Source organism: Garra rufa, chromosome 17 (genome assembly GCF_049309525.1).
Source record: "Garra rufa chromosome 17, GarRuf1.0, whole genome shotgun sequence".
NCBI classification, from domain to species: domain Eukaryota; kingdom Metazoa; phylum Chordata; class Actinopteri; order Cypriniformes; family Cyprinidae; genus Garra; species Garra rufa.
The window spans coordinates 38,132,953-38,160,014 of NC_133377.1; the positions used below are offsets into that span (position 1 = coordinate 38,132,953).

The window sequence follows — 27,062 nt, forward strand, 5'->3', positions numbered from 1 at the left end:
GTTAGAATTCGTAATGGCGGCGCTCATCCTTTAGGCCCCGATCACACCGAACGCATTTTTGCAGTGAGAGGCACCTTTTTTGAATGGTTTCCTGTTGGCAGTGAGCGTTCTGCGCGCTGCTAATGCGTCCCGGGCGGTTCGCATTTTCGGCCGCCTGCTGCACCTCGCGTTTTTGCAGAAGCGCTCTGAGCGCCTGAAGTTGAAAAAAAAGCAACTCTGAGCGGAAAAACGCCCAACGTCATTCGCGTTTTTTTCCATTGTCCAATCGAATGAATGGAGAGGCGGGCCTTCTGTTGTGGTGACGAAAGTTTACCGTTGCTTAAAAAGTCCGGAGACTGCAAGAAATGGAGGAGAAAATTTTGGTGTCTGTCGTGGGTAACCCGGAGCTGTATTTTGTTTTGGTGTTTCTGCTAATATGACAGTTTACTTAACAGAAAAAACAAAGATTTTAGAGCGCTCGCGCTATAATCCTTTGATTTGACTGACAGGACAGCTGTTTTGGTCATTGCCTAGCAACATAAAAAATCTGCAGCACACTGCTGTTTTTTTAAAAGTCACCAAAAAAGGCAGTGCTGTACACCTCGCGTTGTTAGAACTAAAAGACGCGTTCGGTGTGATCGGGGCCTTACTCAGGAAAAAGGTTTATAGCGCAGATTGTTTCTATACCATACGGGACTTCTAACGGCAGCTGCAATGACGCGCTGACTTTACTAATCAATGATTCGCTCTTTCACTAAGAGGGCGGGGCTTCGCGGCCATAATGAACGTTGCATTTTTCCCCATTCAAAACTATACGAGTGACATGTCTTGGGTATTCTATAGTCTTTGCCACAAAACCAGTCATAAGGGTCAATAATAATATAAATTAGCTAATAAGCAAGCTTTCCATTGATGTATGGTTTGTTAGGATAGGACAATATTTGGCCAAGATACAACTACTTGAAAATCTGAAATCTGAGGGTGCAAAAACAAACAAACAAGTAAAACAGTAAATATTGACCTTTGAAGTTGTTCAAATTAAGTTCTTAGCAATGCATATTACTAATCAAAAATTAAGTTTTGATATTTGTACAGTAGGAAATTTACAAAATATCTTCATGGAACATGATCTTTACTTAATATCCTAATCATTTTGGCATAAATAAAAATAGATCATTTTGACTCATACAATGTATTGCGGGCTATTGCTACAAACATACCCATGCCACTTATGACTGGTTTTGTGGTCCAGGGTCACACATTTTTTTTTAACATTCCTTCGTTGAAGATAGTTGAATTGAAGATAAGTTTAATAGACATACACTAGCAGTCAAAAGTTTTTAAACAGTAAGTTTTTTTTTTTTTTTTTTTTTTTGAAGAAAAACTCTCTTCTGCTCACCAAACCTGCATTTACTTGATTCAAAGTACAGTAAAAACAGTAAAATTTTGAAATACTTTTACTATTTAAAAGAACTGTTTTCTATTTGAATATATTTTAAAATATAATTTAATCCTGTGATTTCAAAGCTGAATTTTAAGCATACTTACTCCAGTCACACAATCCTATAGAAATCATTCTAATATTCTGATTTGCTGCTCAATTTTTTTATTATTGTTATTATTAATAAAGTTGAAAAGATTTTGAGAAGATTTTTTTTTTGTTTCTTTGATGAATAGAAAGTTCAGAAGAACAGCATTTATCTGAAATAGACATCTTTCATAACATTATACATGTCTTCTTTATCATCACTTTTGATCAATTTAAAGCATCCTTGCTAAAAAAAAAAGTATTAATTTCAATAATTTCCAAAAAATGTTTCTTGAACAGCAAATCAGCATATTAAATGATTTCTGAAGGATCATGTGACACTTAAGACTGGAGTAATGATGCTGAAAATGTAGCTTTGATCACAGGAATAAATTACATTTTAAAATATATTCAAATAGAAATCTTTTTCTGTATTTTGGATGATTACAATGCAGGCTTGGTGAGCAGAAGATAATTCTTTAAACAACATTAAAAATCTTGGTGGTGTAAATATAAGCTGAGGACTATAAATATAGAGCGAGCAGTAACCTTTCGCAGAAAAGGCCATGGATCCGACAGATGCTGAAATTATAGCTTATTATGTGCGCGGAGCGAAGTGTCACAGTGTCGTAGCATATGGATCGAACACGACAGAATGTTCTTCAAGGTTGTTTACTCAGAAAAATGCAATTGTTATTGAGAGTGCTAAATGTGGGCTGGAGTGAGAATCGAATGTGAGTCTGTAGGTGGCCTTCTCTTTTCCTTATCTCTCATTCTTTTCCTCCACCGCCTCCCTTTCTCGCTCTGAGAGCAGGAGCAGTTGTCAGTGGAAACTCAAGGGTAGTAGATGACATTTGTAAAGCATTTGCACGTAAGTGCTAAATTACCAGTTCAGCGTTAATGCTACTAGCGAGCACACGCACACAGACCGGGCCTTGACTACTACTTGTGCGCGAACCTCATCTCTGGGGACTTCCAAAAACTGAGAATGCGACGAAACCCCACACTTAATCTTTACATGAAAGCAGCATAAACGACAAACAACATTCGTCTTTCATTAGCCATGATGCATTTCACACATAACGCTCAACCTCAATCATTAACCTCTAATTAACATTTGAGGAAAAACTGACGTCTTCCAGTAATTGATGTTAATTTGAAGAGTGTAAAACACTGAATACAGCCATTTGCTAGTGCATAAGCAAACGAGCAAGACAGAAAGAGACAGAGATCTGGTTTGTGGCCTCGTTTGGAGATGTTTTCTTTCGCTCCTCTCCTTTGTGGCACGACCCCGCCGTCTCTAATCAGAATGACAGACAGACGCGCAGGAGAGAAAGAGAGAGGGGGAGAGACGGAGATGATGAGAAAAAAAAGAGATAGGGAGAAAAAGAGGAGTCATAGTCGAGGCAAATGGGCCTTGGGAACATACAAAGTGGTACACGGCACAGGACGAACTGTAGTGCTTCTGTAGTGCGGCACTAATGGGCAATTCACATATTCTTGTAACTTAATGAAAACCATAACCGTGCGCTTACAGAAATAACCCTTTTTTGGGAATCCAAGAATATCAAAGCGATGGAAGGACATAGCAGTGTAAGTACGTCATAAAGATTACTCCAAAATGGATTCGTAGGGAGAAGAAAGAGGTAATTTATGTGCTGTTTTTTCCATGGGATTCTCAGACGCGAATCTGAATGCGTGTGATCATGTGAAGATGGGAACACTTGTTCACTTATATTTGCTAAAGTGAGTGGCACATGTGTTTTACCATTTTGAAACGAATTAGTACTTTTATTCAGCAAAGACACACAATAAATGCTGTACTTCTGAACTTCCTATTTATCAAATAATGTTTCCACAAAAATATTAAGAAGCACAAATGTTTTCAACATTGATTAAAAAAAAAAATTCAGCTTTGCATCACAGGAATACAAGTCAAAATGTAAATTATGCAAAATGTTAATTATTTTACCAAAAATAAGAGGGATCATACAAAAAGCATGTTATTTTTATTTAGTACTGACTTGAATAAGATATTTCACATTAAAGATGTTTACATCTAGTCCACAAGAGAAAATAGTTGAATTTATAAAAATGACCCTGTTCAAGAGTTTACATACACTATATTCTTAATACTGTGTTGTTCCCTGAATGATGCACCGTTTTTCTATTTGGTGATAGTTGTTCATGAGTTCCTTGATTGTCCTGAACAGTTAAACTGCCCGCTCTTCTTCAGAAAAGTCCTTCAGTTCCCACAAATTCTTTGTTTTTTCAGCATTTTTGTGTATTTGATTTTGAGCTCCATCTTTTCACACGACAACTGACGACAACTGGGGGAATCATATGCAACTATTATAGAAGGTTCAAACACTCACTGATGCTCCAGAAGGAAAAAATGATGCATTAAGAGTCGGGGGTGAAAACTTTTGAGCATTTTTCTTATTTTGCCTAAATATCATATATTTTTCATTTAGAACTGGCCTTCAGAAGCTATAGAAGATACTTACATGTTCCCCAGAAGACAAAATAAGTTAAATGTACCCTAATCTTCATATTCATATTCACCCCCGGCTCCTAATGCATATTTTTCCTTCTGAAGCATCAGTAAGCGTTTGAATCTTCTGTAATATTTGAGTCCCTCAGTTGTCCTCAGCGCAAAAAGATGGATCTCAAAATCATACAGTCATTGTTGGAAAAGGTTCAATTACACAAAAATGCTAAAAAAACAAAACAAAGAATTTGTAGGACCTGAAGGATTTTTTTTAAAGAACAGCAGGCAGTTTAACTGTTCAGGACAGACAAGGGACTCATGAACAACTATCACTAAATAAAAAAACGGTGTATCATTCAGGCAACAACACAGTATTAAGAATCAAGTGTATGTAAACTTTTAAACAGGGTCATTTTTTGCAACTATTATTTTCTCTTGTGGACTAAATGTTAATGTCTTTCATGTGAAATATTGTATTCAGGTCAGTACTAAATAAAACGTAACATGCATTTTGTATGATCCCTCTTATTTTGTAATTAATTAAATAATTAATATTTTGCAGATTGTGCAAGGTCACGGTGTATGTAATTTGTCCTCAACTGTAAATGTATTTTAATACGATTGTAATTGTTCACATGTGGCCTTGGTCAGTAGAAAAGTCTTTTTTCAAAAACAAACTTTTGAACAGTAGTTTAGTTCACTGCGTGGTAAGTGAACAAAAATAACTGGTGAATTTAAACAGCATTGGTCAAAGTGTCATTAAACTTAATGAACAGCTAAAAACAAACATAAATAAATAACATTTCTTTAATCAATGTATAACCATCCATATTCCTATCCATATAGTATCAGCTTGCATTATGCATTATGGGTATAAAATGCTATACAATATGTTCACCCATATAGGGAGTTAAGGACATTTGGACCAAGCAATTAAATCAAGTCTGAATGCAGTCTAATGGGAGTTTAATGCACACTTTAATTGATTTTAATTAGACTTGAATGAACATGTTCCTTGAATTATATAACCAACAAATTCCAACAGCTACCAATTTCTTTATTCCTATGCATGGCTACATCTTACGGCACATCACTAATTTCAACCACGCTGCATTATATTGCTTGTCTTACATAAAACCAAGACAGATGTCATAACAAATCAAAGCAATCCTTCAGCCTGTTGTCCTTTACTTCAACTTCTCACCCGCTGACAAGTCTACACAAAACACCACAATCACTGCAATTAGCGTCCCATCTCCCACACATTTGAGGCCAATGATCACTCAACCGAGGATTCCGAATGAATGAGGAAGATTAATCACTGACAGCTAAAAGTACTGATTAATGAGCGGTCATTAAAACTTCATGAAGGACTGATCAAAGCAACTTCGTATATGTTGCGGCCAGGTTTGCAGCGCAACAAATGGAAGCTTGTTGAACAAGGGGGTGGAAGGGTGTTTCTGCAATTTCTAATGAAGGAAATCTAATGATAATGTGACTGGGGTTCGGCAGGCAAAAGCGTCCTCTCTTAGTCATCTCCCAAACATGACTATAGTTCTAGTAGTAAATGGCCCCCATTGACCCCGTGAAGGGGGCCCAATATACACATCCACATATGCATGCATGCAGAATCCAAACACACACACACTCAAACGCACAAAGGGAGCTTTGTGCACCAATGATGGAAGGTTCTTATGTGTGTGTGCATGTGTAATTGCTGTTATGAAGGTGTTTAAAGGTGTCGAGGTCAGCAGCATGGCATACCTTTTTATTTTTCTCACCAGGTTTTCAAAAATACAGTTAAACTACAGCATCCGAGGTCTCATGCTTCCCAGCTGAGAGAGAGAGAGAGAGAAAAAAAGAGGCCGAGAGAGATATAGAAGTGCTGTGGGACCGACAGGGAGGAATTCTCAAGGGAATCGGGGATTAGGAAAGAGTGTCAGTGAGAGAGAGAAAGGAAGGGGTGGGGCTAAAATGCTAAAAGTGCAAGGGGTAAAAGCAGCAGCCCAAAAATGGAGGGGGAAGGGCATTGGGGGAAAGAAAAAAGAGAGAGAGTTTATGTATACATCTGTGTGTGTGCGTGTAAAGGAGCGTGTGAATAGACTCTTTGTGATCAAAAGACTTGTTTATTTTCTTGGCGCTTGAACTCTTCAGGAAACACATTTGGCCTGTCTCTCCGCTGTCTGCCACGCTAACCTCGTAACGCACACCTTTGACTTTACACACAACTTCAGAGTTGGACTTTACAGTGCTGGGATCCCAAAGACAATATCTCCTGTTCAAACGCACAAATACATCTCAAAGGGATTCTTGATGAGGAGCGTGCAAATTGACGTCCATGTTTTCTCTTTCAAGTACACATAAACTCTCCCTCTCATTCTGTTCGGTGTCCCCTCGCTCTCTGCTTCTCCTTGTCCCAGCTGGTATTCACACATTTCTAATAGGATTACCACACTTTCACTTTGGGGAAGAGCAGATAGAGGTATGTGAGGGATGATGGAGTGGAAGGAAAAAGGTAGGGACAGCAATTTATAGAGTAAATGTGGTAGGGAGAGAACCAACTACATGTCGCTAGGGTGTTTAGAGTGGTTACTATGGTGCTTTTTGGTTTCTAGGACATTGCTTGCCCTGAAGATGGTTTTTAGGCTGTTTCTAGGTTATTCTGGGTGGTTGATGGGTGTGTTTTTAGTTTCTCAGACATTGGTGGCCCCTAAGGTGGTTGCTAGTATATTTTAGGTGGTTGTCAGGGTGTTGCTATGCAGTTACTATGGTGTTTTTGGTTTCTCAGGCATTGGTGGCCCCTAAGGTGGTTGCTAGTATATTCTGGGTGATTGTCAGGGTGTTGCTATGCAGTTACTATGGTGTTTTTGGTTTCTTAGACATTGGTGGCCCCTAAGGTGGTTGCTAGTATATTCTAGGTGGTTGTCAGGGTGTTGATATGCAGTTACTATGGTGTTTTTGTTTTTTCAGGCATTGGTGGCCCCTAAGGTGGTTGCTAGTATATTCTGGGTGGTTGTCAGGGTGTTGATATGCAGTTACTATGGTGTTGTTAGTTTCTAGGACATTACTGGCCTGAAGGTGGTTGCTTGACTGTTTCTAGGTTATTCTGAGTGGTTGCCAGGATGTTGCAGTGCAGTTACTGTTTTTTTGTTTCTCTGACATTGTTGGCCCCTAAGGTGGTTGTTAAGATATTCCGGGCTATGTGGTTACTATAGTTGAGTTTTTAGTAATTTTTTAGTCACGACATTGATAGGCCTTAAGATAATTGCTATGCTTTTTTCTAAGCTATTCTGGGTGGTTGCCAGGGTGTTGCAGGCTATGACATTGCTGGACTTGAAGGTGGTTGCTAGGGTGTTTCTAGGTTATTCTGGGTGGTTGCCAGAGAATTGATATTCAGATAATATGACATTTTTTTGTTTCTAGGATATTTCTGGCCCTTAAGTTAATTGTTAGGCTATTTCTACTACTTAACAGAATTTTGCTATGTAGTTAATATAGTGTTTTTCGTTTCTAGTACATTGCTGGCCACATAGGTGGTTGCTAGGATATTCTGGGTGGTTGCCAGGGAGTTGCTATGCAGTTACTATGGTGTTTTTCTGGTTTCTAGGACATTGCTGGCCCTGAAGGGTGGTTGCTAGGCTGTTGTTAGGGTGTTCTGAGTGGTTTCCAGGGTGCTACAACGTGGTCAGGGTGTTGCTAAGCAGTTACTATGATCTTTTTGGTTTCTAGAAGGTTACCTGCCCTGAAGGTAGGTGCTAGGATATTCTGGGTGGTTGCCAGGGTGTGGCTATGCAGCTACTATGTTTTTTTTTTTGTTGTTGTTGTTTTTTAGGACATTGCTGGCCCTGAAGGTGGTTGCTATGCTTTTTCTAAGCTATTCTGGGTAGTTTCTAGGGTGTTACTATGCGGTTACTATGGTGTTTTTGGTTTTACCATAAACTGTGAATACCTGGGTTTCCATTTATATATTTTAATGTCAATTTTGGGATAAAAACAACGCAAAGATTTAGAAAAAATCTAAATGTGCATATATACTTTTTATTTTTGGATATAAAATATATATAATAAATAAAAAAAATGATATATAATTTTTTTTGTTATTTGTTTAGGTGACAAGCTACAATCTAAACATCAATAAAATATTCCATTAATAAATTCTATGAATTCTTTGCATTAAACTCTGTCATTTATTATATACATATATACATATATTTAACATTTTTATAAAGCCACAATGGCTTATGCAGTGGGTACAAATTTTTTTATTATGCTATTTTTTATTAAATCTAACAATATCATTTCACTAACACATGGGACAGAAACGCCTTTGTTTTTGCAAATATTCTAATTTTTCCACATAAGTGAAAAAAATGAAAAGGCTAATGATATCCTAGTCCCTAGATATGCCTCACATCCCTCCCTTCAGTGGAAATCTGTGCTGTGAGCGCTGACATTTAATACTCAGGGTTACCACCAAGTATGAGCAATATAAATGAAATAGACCTGAAAAAGTGATGAAAAATGAAACACAGCCCTCAAAGAAATCTATTTGTTTCAAAAACCAGGTGGATATTGTAATGGTGTGGGGCCGGTGACGCTGACTAGCTCCTTCCTATAAGCAAATGCAATGAGAATGCAGCGTTAATACATCACACATACGTACACACACGTCAGGCAGCGTGCATACGGGCACCCTCGAGCTATTTCAAGTAAATATTTCAAACGTGGTAAAACCAGGTGCCCTGCGACCACTTGATTAGGTGTAAATAAAGTCGACTGTAATCCCTGAGAGAGCGAGACTGTGTTTGTATGTGTGCGTGAGTGTGTGTGTTTGAGGCCTCATAAGCCAGCGAGGAAAAGAGACTGAAGGAGAGGAATGCAGGAGTTATATTTGACCCATTTCAGGCACCTTGCCAAGCGCTGTGCCAAGCCTATGAGAGCAGGAGAGAGAGAGAGAGAGAGAGTGCGCTGGAATGAGGGTGAGGAATTAAAAGTGAGAACAGAAGTAAATTGTGGAGCAGAGACACGGGGCACCAGCCGCAAGAAACATGAGCGAGGTTAAGTGTTAGAGGACACCGAATGGCTACGAGAGCGTACGCGTGTTTATAAGCGGCTGCGAGGGCCGCTGGTATGGTGTCGGTCTATATCGGGCCCGGCATGCGTGTGTTGACAGCGTCTCCTGTATCTCAGCTAGGAACTCTCTCTTCCTACTCCTATTCGCACTATTCGCGACTTCCTACTCTTCGTCCTCCTCCCTCCCGTGCACGAGCGCACTCTCTTTCCATCTTTCCTTCGGCCTAAAATAGTCATGCGGGGAAAAATTTCAAGCCGACATCTACACTTTGTTTTGGTTGGAGACGTCCTCAAAGCCTCCCGAAAATTAGTTTCATATTAAAGCAACAAAGCTCAAACAAAGTTATATTTAAAACAAAATGGAGAGGGAATCAAAATGCTGGGGATATACGGGGTATAAAGTGAACGTGAGACGGAGCGCAGGGTTCGGAAAGAGTGAAACGCTGCCCGGGGTGAGTCTGTCGAACACTGCAGACTGTGTGGCAACTGCGGCCTCATTACCTCACTGGCAACGAAGTCTCGGCCCTGCATTTTAACACAGAGGAAATGTGTGTGTGTGTGTGTGTGTGTGTGTGTGTGTCTGTTTGTGTGTGTTGCAGTGAGAGGAACACAGTGTCGGTTTGTGAGGGGGAGAGAAATAAAGAAAGAGGGTGAGAATATGTGTTTGCGTACCCAGTGCCAGGATGACTGTGGTGTGCCGACAGCTTGCCAACGCTCCAACCTCAATCACGTTCGTCGGGTGTCGAGAAACACCTCGCGGTGTCTGTTGCTATGGCCATTAGTCTCCAACCGCACGTAGATATAAGCCAAGATAATAATACATAATCATTAAATGCTCTTATAATGACAAGCCACCGTGATGCCTACGTTGCAGTTTGGCAAACTGAACAAAGGATTCGAGTAACTATATTTAACACTTTTAAGCTTAGGCCTTTTTTTTTTGTTGAGCACTATATAATTGCAACGTGACCTTTCGAAGGCTGTGAAATTTAGTCGAACGCATCTACCACTTAAAGGACTAGCACTTAAAAAGAAACCTTGCTGAAAATGTACTCACCCTCAGGCCATCCAAGATGTAGTTGAGATTTGGAGAAATTCCACATTAAATCACTTGCTCACCAGTGGATCGTCTGGAGCGAATGGGTGCCGTCAGAATGAGAGTCCAAACAGCTGATAAAAACATCACTGTAATGCACAAGTAATCCACACCACTCCAGTATATAAATTAACGTCTTGAGAAGTGAAAAGCTCTGTGTTTATGAGAAATGAATCAACTTCAAACCATTGGTTCTAGCTAAACTACGAGTCCTCTATCTATAATATTGCATTCTCCAGTGAAAAATTCACACCGTTTGAATCAGGAGAGAAATATGCACAGATCAAGCACAATTTTCAAGCAAAAATAGTCCAAAAACAGGTCTAAACACATATGTGACCCTGCACAACAAAACCAGTCTTAAGTCGCTGGGGTATATTTGTAGCAATAGCCAAAAATACATTGTATGGGTCAAAATTATCGATTTTTCTTTTATGCCAAAAATCATTAGCATATTAAGTAAAGATCATGTTCCATGAAGATATTTTGTAAATTTTCTACCATAAATATATCAAAACTTGATTTTTGATTAGTAATATGCATTGCTAAGAACTTCATTTGGACAACTTTTCAGGCAATTTTCTCAATAATTAGATTGTTTTTGCACCCTCAGATTCCAGGTTTTCAAATTGTTGCATCTCAGACAAACATTGTCCTATTTTAACAAACAATATATCAATGGAAAGCTTATTTACTCAGCTTTCAGATGATGTAAGAATCTCAATTTCAACAAATTTACACTTATGACTGGTTTTGTGGTCCAGGGTCACATATGTCAGTGGATTTTGATGTGAAAGGAAAACAGACAATGCACTTTTTCATTTAAGGAAGCATTATTATTGTGTTATTATTGAAGTCATGTGGATTATTGTCATGTTTTTATCAGATGTTTGTACTCTTATTGCGACGAAACCTGGCTATCCAAGATGTAGATGAGTTTGTTTCTTCATCAGAACAGATTTGGAGAAATTTAGCATCACTTGCTCATCACCAGATCCTCTGCAGTGAATGGGTGCCGTCAGAATGAGAGTCCAACCAGCTGATAAAAACATCACAATAATCCACAAGCAATCCACATTTCTCCAGTCTATCAATTAGCATCTTGTCCATCAATAAGAAAATACATCATGAAGATATTTTTAAACCACTGCTTCCAGCTAAACTACGAGTCCTCTTATCTATAATATTGCATTCTCCAGTGAAAAAGTCATACTGTCTGAATCAGAAGAGAAATATGCACAAATCAAGCACTGTTTACAAGCAAATGTAGTCCAAAATGGGTCTAAACAAATATATCTGTATTTTGATGTGATAAAACAACAGAGGATGGATTTTTCACCGAAGTAAGGGATGTTATAATGGTTTATGGACTCAAAATGTTAACTGATGGACTGGAGTCATGTGGATTATTGTGAGGTTTTTATCAGATGTTTGTTATTTCATTGCGACGGCACCCATTCACTGCAGAGGACATTTTAATGTTTCTGTTCCTTTAACTGTTCCTTTAAAGCGGTAGATCACAAAATAACAAAAATATCTGTCATTGTTTACTCGCCACTTAAAGGATTAGCACTAAAAAAAGAAACCTTGCTGGAAATGTACTCACCCTCAAGTCATCCAAGATGTAGTTGAGATTTAGAGAAAATCAGCATTAAATCACGTGCTCACCAATGGATCCTCTGCAGTGAATGGGTGCTGCCAGAATAAGAGTCCAAACTGCTGATAAAAACATCACAATAATCCACAAGATATCCACACCAGTCCAGTTGTCTTGTGAAGTGAAAAGACGGGTGTTTTTAAGAAACAAGTCCAACATTATGACATTTTTTTTTTTTTTTACTAAAGGAAGCGTTATTGTGGTTTATGGACTTTAAAAAGTCCAAAAAATATGGTTTAAATGTAAAATATCTTAATGGATTTGTTTCTTACAAATTTTGCTTCACAGTATGCTAACTGATGCACTGGAATGGTGTGGATTACTTGTGGATTATTGTGAGGTTTTTATTAGATGTTTGTTCTTTCATTGCAACAGCACCCATTCACTGCAGGGGAAATTTTCATTTTTGGGTGCACTATTCCTTTAAAGTGGTAGATCACAAAATACCAAGAATATCTGTCATCGTTTACTCACCACTTAAAGGACTAGCACTAAAAAAAGTGGATTACTTGTGGACTATTGTTTTATGTTTGTACTTTCATTGCGACGGCACCCATTCACTGCAGAGGAAATTTTCATTTTGAGGTTCATTTTGGATTTATTTCTTACAAATACAGAGCTTTTTGCTTCACAAGATGCTAATTGATGCACTGGAGTGATGTGGATTACTTGTGGATTATTGTGAGGTTTTTATTAGATGTTTGTACTCTCATTGCAATTACACCCATTCACTGCAGAGGATGAAGATAAAAACTCATCTACATCTTGAATGGCCTGAGGGTGGTGAACACATTTTCAGCAAGCTTTCTTTTTAAGTGCTAGCTTGTTAAGTGGTGAATAAATGAAAATAGTTTTTTTTTTGTGATATACCGCTTTAAAGGAATAGTTCACCCAAAAATGAAAATTTGCTGTAAATGAGTTTGTTTCTTCATCAGAACATATTTGGAGAAATTTTGCATCACTTGATCACCAATGGATCCTCTGCAATGTGTAGGTGCCGTCAGAATGCAAATATTACATTTTGGGTGAACTATTCCTTTAAAGTGGTAGATCACAAAATAACGAAAATAAGTCATAATTTACTCAGCACTTAAAGGACTAGCACTAAAAATGAAACCTTGCTGAAAATGTACTTACCCTCAGGCTGTCCAAGATGTAGATAAGTTTCTTCATCAGAACAGATTTACAGAAATTTAGCACCACTTGCTCACCAATGAATCATCTAAAGTGAATGGGTGCCATCAGAATGCAAACTATCCCTTTAAAGCAGTAGATTGCAAAATAACAAAAAAAAATCTGTCATTATTTACTCACCCTCGTTTTTATCCATTGAACACCAAAGAAGATATTTTTTTAAAAGTGTTTTTGTCCATACTATGAAAGTCTATGGGGTCCAATATTGTTTTGGACCCCAGTGACTTTTATTAAATGGGCAAAGAAAGCTGAAACATTGTTTTCTGCATTAGAAATAAAGCCATACAGGTTTAGAATAGCATAAGTATTTGCTAAGATATTCTTGTGGAAGAACACTGTGTGCATTGTGGATATAGCCTTGGATTCTGGCAGCTGTGTAAGAGTCTGAACATTTTAAACTATAAGCTTGACATGCATTGTGTAGATGTCTTCTACGTCTTGTTTTCTTGCCTCTGCAACTACTCCAGCCTACACGTTTGGCCGGCTGATGTATAACACAAGGCCCTGACTGTGCACGACCCTGTTTGTTGGAACTGTTGGTTTTGTGTTTAAATGTGGAGGACATGGATAAGTAAATTAGCAAGAGTGAGATATCTTACCATGCCTTGCCTTTGTGTGGTATTATACAAATCAGCATGTTCAACATTATACGCTCATTGAGGGATTCTGAACGCCTGCCATAGTACACTCCAATATTATGACATGAATTGTCATCATTGATATAAAAGGCTTCATCAATGACAAGAGCTCAACATTGCAAATTAAGGTTGATTACGTTTGTGACCCTTGACTTTCCTACTGTTAAATTCTGAAAAAACAGAGGTGTTAATTATTGGACCTAAAACCTCCACAAGTAATAACCTAAAAAACAGTCTAATACTAGATGGCTGCTGTGTAAATTCTTCATCATCAGTTAGGAACCTAGGCGTGCTATTCGATAGCAATCTCTCCTTTGAAAGCCACATTTCTAGCATTTGCAAAACCGCATTTTTCCATCTTAAAAATATATCGAAATTACGACCTATGCTGTCAATGTCAAATGCCGAAACATTAATTCATGCGTTCATGACCTCAAGGGTAGATTATTGTAATGCTTTATTGGGTGGTTGTTCTGCACGCTTAATAAATAAACTTCAGCTGGTCCAAAATGCAGCAGCTTGAGTTCTGACTAGAACCAGAAAGTATGACCATATTAGCCCGGTTCTGTCAACACTGCACTGGCTCCCTATAAAACATCGAATAGATTTTAAAATCTTGCTAATTACTTATAAAGCCCTCAATGGTTTAGCTCCTCAGTACTTGAGCGTGCTCCTATCGCATTATAGTCCCTCACGTCTGCTGCGTTCTCAAAATTCTGGCAATTTGATAGTACCTAGAATATCAAAATCAACTGCCGGCGGCAGATCATTTTCTTATATAGCGCCTAAACTCTGGAACAATCTACATAACACTGTTTGGGAGGCAGACACACTCTGTCAGTTTAAGTGATGTTTTATTAACAAGTTTCGGGAGGAGCTCGCACAGATAATTAACACAGCCAATTCACCCTTAGCAATCAATCTCCCTATCCAATCAGCACAGGAAAAATCCCTATAAATAACACAACAATCCTACCTTCACCATCTCTTGTCTTGCCAACGCCCCTGCTCCACCCCATCTCCTCACCTTCAGCCCATAGGGGGGAGCGCTTATAGGGTTCGGGCCAGTGCTGAGCTCGGACCCCTCCCCCTGGGCGTGGGAGAGCCCCGGGCTCGGGAATGACTACCGAGATCGAGGCCCTCCGCCAAATACGCACAACCTTTCGCTCAGTTTATTATCTGTAAGAGGGAACTCGTGAAATCTAGATTAAAGACACATCTCTTTAGCCTGGCTTACACATAAAAACATTAACACATTCCTATAATTTAAATCCGTTAAAGGATTGTTAGGCTGCATTAATTAGGTCAACCGGAACCGAAAACACTTCCCATAACACCTGATGTAGCCATTGCATCGTAAAAAGAATGGCATCTACGCTAATATTAGTCTGTTTCATTCAGCCTGTATCCGGATCAGATGGTCACTGCAGTCCCCCGGATCCAGTCCGTACCCAGCTTAGATCATAGATCACCACCTGGAGATGACTTCTATAGCCCTGAATGTCAACCAGATGAGCTCCGAGATGGATCATCAACAAAGACCTCGCCAACCTAGACGGCCATCGGCGCTACACCACAGGAACCTGATGAGTTCTCTACAATCGGACATTGTTACAAACTGCTGGTTTCGTCTGGCCAGAGGAGAACTGGTCCCCCGACTGAGCCTGGTTTCTCCCAAGGTTTTTTTCTCAATTTCTGTCACCTGTGGAGTTTTGATTCCTTGCCGCTGTCGCCTCTGGCTTGCTTAGTTGGGGACACTTTCCAGCGATATCGTATACTATTTAAACTGAACTGGGCGATGATATCACTGAATTCATTGATGAACTGCCTTTAACTGAAAATTGATTGTTTACAATAATGCGTTACTTACACACCATTGTGCTGTTTAAATACTGTGCAGTTGCTTTGACACAATCTGTATTGTTAAAAGCGCTGTATAAATAAAGGTGACTTGACTTGACTTGACCACAAAACCAGTCGTAAGTAGCATGGGCATATTGTAGCAATAGCCAAAAGTACATTGTATGGGTCAAAATTAGATTTTTTTTTATGCCAAAAATCATTAGGATATTAAGTAATGACGATGTTAGATGAAGATATTTATACATTTTCCAACCATTAATATATCAAACCCTAATTTTTGATTAGTAATATAAGTAATAAGAACTTCATTTGCGATTTTCTCAATATTTAGATTTTTTTCCCCACCCTCAGATTCCAGATTTTCAGATTGCTGTATCTCAGCCAAATATTGTTCTCTCTCAATTTCAAAAAATGTACCTTTATGACTGGTTTGGTGGTCCAGGGTCACATTTAATCAAGTACACATGCATTGTCAATTAGTTAGTATGGATGTGAAAAGAAAAGCGACTAGTTGGTAGGTTGCCTGCATAACAAGTCAACTAACCCTGTAAAAGTAGGCTGGTTTCAGGTTCACCCTGATTATATGTGTTTCTTCAGGGACCTTTAATCTGCTTCAATAATCGGCTAGTTGGACAACCTTTGTGACCTACCCCTAGTTAAACCCTCAGATCCATGTTAAAATGCAAGTAAAATGTCTTCTATGACAAAATGTTAAATAGGCAAAGTATAAACTTATACAATACTTATTTAACTACATCACAATTAAGGCACGTTTTGTCTTCATATATGTAAATAGTTTGCTATAATTACAGGTTGATTGAACGTTAAGTAAAATGAGGTAAAATGTAATAAATGCAGTATTTTAAATGCAACTAAATATGCAAAAATAAGTTTGTCTGTCGTGAGAAACGTATGTGCAGTAGGTTCAAACCACTATTCAGACTCTCAGGCTGACATTCAAATAAGTATTCAAAATAACTCACCCACACCGGGTTCTGTCACGAAATGGGAAGTTAACAGTCAAGAGGTTATTTACATGAAATCTCACCGCAGACACTTAGTCGGTTTTACAGGTGGAAATCTTCCCGTAATCTAGTAAAATCTGTTTGGTTTGATGTTGGAAGTCGTCGTGTAAAACCAGATAGAGTTTGGTGTCCATCTAGTGGTTAATCTTGGTGTCGCAAAAATTCAAACTAATCCTGTCAGAATGAGAAATAGGCGGGAAAAGCGTGAGGGAATCGCGACTGCTTGTTTACCTCAAGTTCTGAACAACATTTACTGAACAATCGACGGTAAACGGTTTGCTATGTGTTAACCATGTTAGCTCGCTGTTTGCTAGCTAGTTCAAGCTGGTAAACTAACAACTAATGGTGTTTTTGTTGGCTCTTGACTGACTCAGAAACCAGATATTATGTTCCAAAACAAGTAACGTTAAGTAGGCTAGTTTCGATTTGTTTAAAACTCATATGTGACCCTGGACCACAAATCCAGTCATAAGGGTCTATTTTTGCGATATGAGATTTATACATCATCTGCAGATTCTCCACTGCAGGAAAATCTGGAATCTGATGGGTGCAAAAAAAAAAATCGCTTTTTAAAGTTGTCCAAATTAAGTTTTTAGCAATGCATACTAATCAAAAATTAGTTTTGATATATTTACGGTAGGACATTTACAAAGTTTCTTCATGGAACATGATCTTTACTTAATATCCTAATGTTTTTTGGCATAAAAGAAACATCGATAATTTTGACCTATACAATGGGGCGCTGCTAAGGGGGGGAAACTTAGAACAATTCTAAGGGCCCACGCACTTTAGGGGCCCCCAGAGATCTGCTTTTGTGTGGTAGGGGGGGCCCAACCTCATATTTTGTCATAGGGCCCAAAATTGCGAGCGGCGCCCCTGCAATGTACTATTGGCTATTGACTGGTTTTGTGGTCCAGGGTCACATATTTTAGTCTCTTCTATGAAGTCAGGTTTATTTACACTAAATACCATGGTATACCATTTTTATTTAACATTTAATCATGGTACATGAATATTGTATGTACTTATTTAATGCATTGTCCATAATAAATGGACTTAATATCTCTGATACCTACTGTAGGCTACCATTGTGCCACAGTGGGACTAGCTACATAGTACTTAATTGAAGGTAGATGGTTAGAAGGTAAATAGACTGTTAGGGATTTCAAACCGTCCAAATATTTATGCGTCATGAGTTTAGAAGTGACAGCACTATGACATCACGCAGCAAAAGAGGTCAAGAACTCCTGTAGATGTTAAAAAGTGCTGCTTGACCAACTTCTCAAAACACCTCATAACCAGCTTTTAAGAGAGTAGTTCTTAGAATTCAGGCCTGAGCAATCATCAGCTTGTTAGTGTTAAAACTTAAAAGTGTTTGGGAATGCCTTACATTCCCGTGCTTAAAGTTTTTCTCCTAAGGACCTGGATTTCCATTGCGTGACAGTTGGCAGGTGTGGCATGAAAGTTTTCTTTTATAACTAGCCATTCCTTAACTAACATAACATTTAGCTTTGGTCAGTAATGTGTCATTTAGAAGACACTGTTAAGCCCTAATGAAATAACTTGAAGTTGCTCTGTGTTGTTGAAACACCCTTTTGCAAAATAATTAATAAAAATATCACAAATCTGGGTTACAATGAAGCACTTACAATAGAAGTAAACTAGGCCAATCTGTTAATGTTAAAATACTCAGTATGGCCACATGACTTAAACAATATAGAAGTTTCATGATTTTAGTGTAATAAAATCACACATTTATTTGTGTAAACTTATAAACAATTGTACTATATAGTTACTATTGCAATGTAATGCTATAAACCCTAGAAACAAAATGACGGTAAAATGATTTAAACAGCTTTACAGCTCAAGTATTAGTTTTAACTGTCAATTCTAACAGAATTGTGAAGGGAGTAGCAAGTGCTTTAATAAAAATTTAAGCTTCACATTTCTGTATTCAAAGCTGCCCATCCATTTCCAGTGTAAAATCCTCACCTGTTTTAATTTTTATTTCTTTGTCAAAATGTGGGACCATTTGAAATCAATTATGTGGTGATTAACACATTATGCCACCAATGCTGTCAGTTGAACATCACTTGTTTTAAATATTCTTTGAATAGCATGTTTTCACGATGTGTCATCAATCGGCCATATTGGTGGCACTGAACATCAACAATGAAACTCTCATATTTTGCTAATTATTGCTGCTGAAAATGGTCAACTATTGTCATGTTTTGGGTTGTACTAATCGTTTGGACCAAGAAAAACATTTGGAGTTCTATAGACTGCCAAAAAAAATAAATAAATAAAAAAAACAAGGTGAAGAGTTCAAAAAACTGTCTGAGGAACAAAAGGCGATTGTTTTTGGCCAAACTGAACCAGGATTTCTAGAGCAAGAATTGAGAGTTTGTTCTTATAATTTCCGGTCAGCTAGGTGAAATATTAGGCTAATATCTTACTTAATACTGCTAATATGTATCTTTTACACCTGTTATCTTTGGTTTGTCAAAATATTGCACCCTTTCCGTGGTTTAGATGCCATTAATTTGCAGAGCAACATATTCAGTAGTACATTAACCGTGCAATCCATGCTGTTGTTTACGTCCAAGTATCTTCAATATGGCTGCACATCCGGGTAACTGACCAAACTGTGTTACAATTAAGTGCAAACCCTCTAAAGGCCTTTTCATGCTTGAAATGAACTCAGGTTCATTTTAACTATGGGTTAACATAATTCTGAGTTAGCTCATTCCAAGTTGCATTCGGTTAATAATAAAGTCCAAGTAGTCAGGGGTTTGCATCTGCATCTTATTTACATATTTACAAAACTAAAAACATTAGACAAGTGCAACACACAACAAGCATGCAACTTGTTTTAGCAAGGAAGCTGTCTTAAATTGATGAATTTATCTAAACTTCCCTTATTTTGTTTATGTTTCCCTCAGGTGCTGAAACTAGATCAAGTGTGTGAGTTTCTGTGACTGCATTCATGCAAGTGCATGAATATTTAATAAGGTAGGCATTGTTTACCTTATGATTGGTTGGTAAACAACTTGTGATGTTCTAGCAACACGTTATTTGACACTACACTGCATACCTTTGGCCTGGAAAAGAGCTTCATAACCCATAATTAACAGCAAAGTGAAATCTTACTTAAAGGATTTGTTCACTTTCAGAATCAAAATGTTCTGATAATTTACTCACCCCCATGTCATCCAAGATGTTCATGTCTTTTTTCCTTCTGACACGAAGAAATTACGTTTTCTGAAGTAAACATTTGTCTCCATATAGTGGACTTCGATTGGGATCAACGGGTTGAACGTCCAAATTGCAGTTTCAGTGCAGCTTCAAAGGGCTCTGCACAATCCCAGCCAAGAAATAAGGCTCTTATCTAGTGAAACGATCAGTCATTTTCTAAAAAAAAAAAAAACAAAAAAAACTACACACTATTTAACCAAAAATGCTTGTCTTGCACTAGCTTGACCTCACACATTATGTTGTCATGTTGGAAAGAGTACCGACCCAGTGTTTACAAAGCAAACGTGGAAAGAAAGTCAAATGCCCCTTACAAAAAAAAGGTGAAACGATGATTTTGACGATTTTGAAGTTGGAGGAGAAAATAAGAATAAGTTGTTCATCCTACCCTTTTTGAACAAAAGTACACAGACGAAGAACTAACCACGTGATCTTATTACGTAATGCGTGAAGTCGTCGACACACAACGTGTAAGACAAGCATTTTTTGATTACAAAGTATATAGATTTTTATTTTTAAAAGAAAATGAATGATCGTTTCACTAGATAAGACCCTCAATTTCTCAGCTGGGATCATGTAGGGCATTTTGAAGCTGCACTGAAACTGCAGTTAGGACCTTAAACCAGCTGGCCACCATTGAAGTCCACTACACTCTTAAAAAATAAAGCTGTTTCACGATGCCAAAAAAATAACCTTTTTTGACCAAATGAATCCATAAAGAACCTTTAACATCTGAAGAACCTTTCTGTTTTACAAAAGGTTCTTCAGATTATAAAAAGGTAGGAAAGAGATGGTTCTTTAAAGAACCTTTGACTGAATGGTTCTTTGTGGAACCAAAAACGGTTCTTCTGGTGTCGCTGTGAAGAACCTTTTAAAGCTCCTTTATTTTTAAGAGTGTATACACTCTTAAAAATAAAGGTGTTTCACGATGCTATAGAAGAACACTTTTTGTCTAAATAGTTCCATAATGAACCTTTAACATCTGAAGAACCTGTCTGTTTCACAAAAGGTTCTTTGTGGCGAAAGAAGGTTCTTCAGATTATAAAAAGGTAGGAAAGAGATGGTTCTTTAAAGAACCTTTGACTGAATGGTTCTTTGTGGAACCAAAAACGGTTCTTCTGGTGTCGCTGTGAAGAACCTTTTAAAGCTCCTTTATTTTTAAGAGTGTATACAGAAAAATCCTGGAATGTTTTCCTCAAAAATAGCCCTAATTTCTTTGCGACTGAAGAAAGAAAGAAATTAAAATCTTGGATCAGAGCGAGTAAATTATTCTGGAAGTGAAACAAAATCCTTATTTTTCCCCCACACACATTTTTTTTAAAAAGGTAAAGGAGAAAACAGAACCAGACATAGACACATTTTTTGGTCTAAAGTTGCACTTTAATCCTAACACTTATTGGCTGTTTGGCCCCCTCCCTTCTTTGCCCACCCCGTTCCCACCCCATACAACAGGCACACAGAGAGCGATGAGTAACAGACAGTTCAACAGTTCTGAAACAAAATCCAGATTTCAAATCCAGAGCGGATTACAAATTCCATGAAGAGCTTCTGAGGTAAGAGCGAGACACACACCGACAGAGAGGAAAAAGGATCTTCGCAAAAATACAGAGTCGAAAGTGACCATCGTCATCATGGAGTTAGCATCGTCGTCAGCATCACATGTCAAAAAGAGAAGCGGGTATGTGTTCTGAGAACGAAAGGAAAAGCATCTGCATGTTTCCTGACAACATGTTACGGCAGAACTCTTTGGTTTCAACTCTTGAGGTTTTTTTAGCATGAAAATCTTCCTTTCTTGACCTAATCAGTAACCTTTGGATCGAAGCTGTAGTAGCTGAAGGGAAACAAACGGGAAATGACACGTTGCATTTGGATATTAATTCAAAACAACTGAACAAACTGTTCTAAATTCTAATTTGAATGTAGCTAAGATAGAAAATTCCAATAATTCCTCTATTTGGCAATGCAAAACAACAGAACATACTGCACACCGTGACAACGATGCAGTCGTGGACATTCCTGCTGCAAATGGTCGAAGAACAGTTTTGCGTGTGCATGTCTACAAGAACGTCCATGCATTTGAGCACGTCTAGCATGTGAGAGGTCCCACGGTAGAGGTTTAACTTTGGTATCATTCAGGGCCCTCTACGGCAGAGCCGTCCGCACACGTCGACGCACAGAGATATATACAAAAACCAAGAATCACATGAGCACATAGAAAACTGATGCGAAAACAAAATCTGCCATCAACTGTTCTTCAAAACCGATCGTGGGCCGGATATCTGAACCGGACGTAGGATAGATAATCTGGGGAAATCTGTGAACCCTTATACTCACGCTAAAAAGACCCTCTCCTGAGCAACGTCTCCTCTGCTCCCCTTTGTCAAATTCTTAAAGCTTTTTTCCCATCTATTTGGCATTTCTAATCAAACATGAGGTATATGCAGAAGCGTATCTCTCTCTTCTTCCCTCATCCAACGCATCTTAAAAAAAAATCAAACAAGTTAAATCTAAATAAAAACAAACAGTTGGAACGAGAGTTATACTTAAAATGAGCTCATAACTATACATTACGTCGACTAAGTGTGAGAGATATAGTTTGGAAACTTGTCATCTCTTGAAAGCGGTGGACAGATTTTTTGAAAAGGTGCCCACAAAAACAACAGTCAGATTTAGTCGTTAGTTTTGGTTTTAAAAACGCCAGTTTGAAGCTACCCCACAGGTTTTGGTTTTACGAAGATTAAAAAAAGACCGAATCGATAAATTAAAATGCTATAAATACATAAATAAGCCAATAAATAAGATAAAGAGTTGGAAACATATAAATCATCGATACACCCTCCCCTCACACAATAAATACAAATTTCCGAGGGAAAAAAAAAAATCAAAGAGAGACAGTTTAAAGCTTTTGGTCTAAAATCAAGTCATCATCATTATCATCAACATTTCATAAGGACTATTTTTTTTATCACAGCCTTTTTTTTTTACATTAGCAATAGTAAGCAGTTGAACATAGATTTTTTTTTCCTACAAAATCTATCAAAGCACTAACAGGTACATTCCCTCTAGAAGTGTAACGTCAACTGGATGTCCAGTTGGTTTTAAACCCCGACCCACCCTGTCCCACCCACCTCTACATTTCTCGTTTGTCCGCGTTTTGGTATGCGTCTAAGATCACATAGTCAAACAACGTTTGGCCTACTACAGTTGGCCTACTGGTCGTGTTTTGGTTTGGTTTCCATGCTGGAGATGAGCTTCCACATTCACGCACGTCTCAGCACCAATACGGTCTTTCTCCACGCGTTGTGCATTGGTTTGGTTGCTATTTGGTGTCAAAAAAAAAAAGAAAAGATTTCGCTTTTGGTACGTCTTCAGTTTTGGCTTATTGTTTCGCAACATTCGCAGAACTTGGAAGCTACATGTTCACAGTATTGTTTCAAACCCTCCTGGCACGATCAATTCAAAATGACGAAACGCACGAAATATGAAAATAGGCAATACGTCACCCCATTATCCCAAAAATATAAAGCAATGAGACGAGTCATACAGCATAAACAGACAGACCAAGAGGAAAAAAAAGCAATAAAACAAAATATATATGTATATATATATATTCTGAAGTTCAGTTCGATGAGGTTAATAAATATTCTCCCGTCCAGGAAGGAGAGCGAAAGCATCGACTTTAACGGAAAAAGAAGGAGGGAGGAGGTGAAGGAATGATCTTCTGAGTCTTGCTACTCTATAACATCCTCCTTGTGCACCTCCTGTGGTCCACTCCTGGTATTTGGTTTCATTCCTTTGAGTTCAGTTTTAGTCAAAACTTGGTTTTGGTTTGGTTTCATTTTTGGTTTAATCCGTGTGTTGGAAAATAAAAAAAGCGACAACGGCGACATCACATGTCTCCCCCTGTTGGATTTCCCCCTGCGAGTTTCCTCGGATCCTCTTCAGTCGCTGCTCCTCTTGCTTTTCTTCATTCGGCCCACGTTTATTTCATTTTTTGTCCGAGGCACAGGAGAGGGGTCCGGAGAGGATGGAGGGCAGGGGTTTGGGGGCTCGGGGGGATTATTTTTTTTCCTTTTTACATTTCTCCTTGTGTGTGTTTTTTTTTTTTTAGACATGTCTGAGGTCTTGTCAGCTGACGCAAAAGGCCAGACAAACGCTTTGGTATCTAAGAAAAGTGAGTTGAAGTTTGAGGCGTGGATGAGTGATGGAAAGGGAATTTGTCTGGGTTGTGTGTCACAGTAAGTGTGCGAAAGTGGAGAAAACAATCCCTCTGAATTCTTGTTTTTTGCTGGATCAGAAGTGAGAATGGAATGGAAAAGAATGAGAAAATCTAAATACTTGGTAAGCAGAGGTAGATTGAGAAATACATGTACTAAAAGTTGAAATTAGAAGGGGTGGACGGAAAAAAAAAATGTTTTTTGGTGTTGTGTAGAGTTGATCTGATCCTGGACAAGTCAGGTTTCAAAGTCTTAGGTAAAGCTTTTCTCTCCGATTTTTTGGTTTTTGGTATTTTGGTTTTGGCATTTTTTGTCTTTGTGAGTCTTTCCATTCTTCCTCCATGTGTTTTTATTTTTTGGTTTCTCTTTCTACCATCCAGTGACACTTGTCAAATGTCCTTCCTTTGTTCCATTCGTTGCCACCCGTTTTCCTTTTTCTTCGTTCAAAGTTTTTTTTGGCTCTCAACCCTGCCCTCAAATTCACATCTGTTCGTGTAGGTTTGTCTTTTTCCATTTGGAAAGGAATAAATGTACATTCTCAAAGTAGCTCCGTTGAAGTAGCCACCTCTCCACGCTGTGTAGGTCAATTTTTTGGTTTAAACAGTCCCCCGTTATCCTGTTCTCTCCTTATCCCTGCTCATTTCTCTGTATTTTTGGCATTAAAAGACGTAACGAGAGAGAGAGAGAGAGAGAGAGCACAAGAGAGAAATGGAGGGAGTGAGAGATGGCTTTGGTTGAAAAGGCGAGTCTTGTCGGTCTTCTTTCTTCCGCCCCTCTGACTCCCCTCGAGTGCAGCAGGTTGGTGTGGGCATCACTCGGCCATGGCTCCGCCCAGATGGGGTGGCGAGGCGTCACCTAACGAGCAGAAGGAGGCGGGGCTTGAGCAGGGGGAGACGGAGCAGGAGTCTGGGCTTGTGCCGCTGGCGCCAGGAGGCGGAGAAGCCCTGGGGGTGCCCATCAGGCCCATGCCTGCGCTCCTCGCCAGGGGCAGTAAAGTGGGGCGGTTTAGGAAAAGGGACTGGCGAAATCCAGCTCCTGGACCTCCAGCTCCACCCAGGAACATTTGACCGCTGCTCTCAAGAGCGGAAATGGGCATCTGCCCACCACTGGCAGCCAGGGCTGTGAAACAGATGAGAGAAGAGAGGGACAAAGAAAGATGAAAAGTGAGCAAATTAGGGCATATGGTGCATATGTAATCTTAAAAATGGCTATATGACACCCCTTTTCCACTAAAATGGTGCTGGTGCTAAAAAAACTAATTAAATTCAGTGCCTTAATGCCATCATGCCTGCTTTAATTTGTTTGATGGGCTAAAATTGAATGTTAAAAATATATACAGTACCATTCATAAGCTTGAATTCGTTTAAACATTTTTGAAAAAAGTCTCTTATGCCCACCAAGGCTACATTTATTTGATCGAAAATGCAGTAAATACAGTAATATGAAATATTAGAATTTATCTGTTTTCTATTTGAATCCGTTTTAAAATGTAATTTATTTCTGGGATAAAAAAGCTGAATTTTTGGCATATATATATATATATATTCATAGATTTCAATTAACATGACTTTTCTAAATGAAATGTAATTATTTTGTATTAATATTTAGAAAATCATATATATAATATATATATATATATATATATAAATATTTATATTTTATTAATATGTATGTAATATATGTCATAAATGTATAGATATAGAAATAATAATACATATTATTATTAATTTATTAATTAATTAAATTATTTCTTTAACTATCTTGGTGTAAATAATTTATATTTTGTACAACATTGGATACAACATGACTTTTATAAATTAAATGTAATGATTTTTTATTAATAGTAGAAAAAAATATATATGTAATTACATTTCATTTATAAAAGTCATTGAAATCGATGAATATATATGTGACCCTGGACCACAAAACCAGTCTTAAGTCGCTGGGGTATATTTGTAGCAATAGCCAAAAATACATAGTATGGGTCAAAATTATTGCTTTTTCTTTTATGTCAAAAATCATTAGGAAATTAAGTAAAGATCATGTTCCATGAAGATTTTTTGTAAAATTCCTACTATAAATATATCAAAATGTAATTTTTGATTAGTAATATGCATTGTTAAGAACTTAATTTGGACAACTTTAAAGGTGATTTTCTCAGTATTTTGATTTTTTTGCACCCTCAGATTCTTGATCTTCAAATAGATGTATCTCGGCCAAATATTGCCCTATCCTAACAAACCATACATCAATAGAAAGCTTATTTATTGAGCTTTCATATGATGTATACATCTCAGTTTTGTAAAATTTAACCTTATGACTGGTTTTGTGGTCCAGGGTCACATATATATACAATATTATTATTAATAATTTATAAATTATTTCTTTAACTATCTTGGTGTAAAATAATTTATATATTTTGTACAATATTGGATACTGACTTTTTGTGGATAGGGAAAATAAACAGTAGCTGGGCAGCACAACAAAAACAGAAACAATGTTTGGTCAACTGTGAGGAAACACATTGGACCAGAGTTGGTTTTTCATCTGGGCAAATGTACAGAACAGTTCTAGATCTGCTCCAGCACTGTGTTGGTGGCAAAGGGGTTTAAGTGGTTAGGATGAAAATGGGTTTAAGAACAAACATGAGGGCATAGAAATTGCTTTTGAAAGAAACAGACAAGGTGCACAAACACAGCACATACACACACACACACACACACACACACACACATATGTGCAAGTTGTAAGGATGAAGATGTGATTAATATATGGTAGGGGTGGGCGGCACACCGGTGTCATAGTCATCACCGGTGTGACATTGCGCCACGACATGGATTTTCTAATACCGTCAATACCGTAATAAATCAATTATGTGCCTCGAACAGCTGCATTTACATCAATAATAGCTCATTCTAAATAATAAGGCATTAAATTTTCTTCATATGTTCAGGTGTGGTCTGAATACCTGTCCTTATACTATATATCTTATTGTAAATAAAAAAGTAAAACATATTCGTATCAGCTTTGCAGGTGATAGGAAAAAGGG

General features: G+C 38.0%; 1 protein-coding gene across 1 annotated transcript in view; it reads right to left on the reverse strand.

The window, feature by feature from the left end:
* Positions 1-21,255: 21,255 nt before the first annotated feature.
* The window catches only part of pou2f2a (POU class 2 homeobox 2a), a 67,704-nt gene continuing 61,897 nt past the window's right edge, over positions 21,256-27,062 (reverse strand). The window contains exon 16 of the mRNA XM_073821962.1: positions 21,256-25,132. Within this exon, the coding sequence (XP_073678063.1) occupies positions 24,825-25,132 (308 nt within the window). The 3' untranslated portion in view covers positions 21,256-24,824. The remainder of the gene's footprint in view (positions 25,133-27,062) is intronic.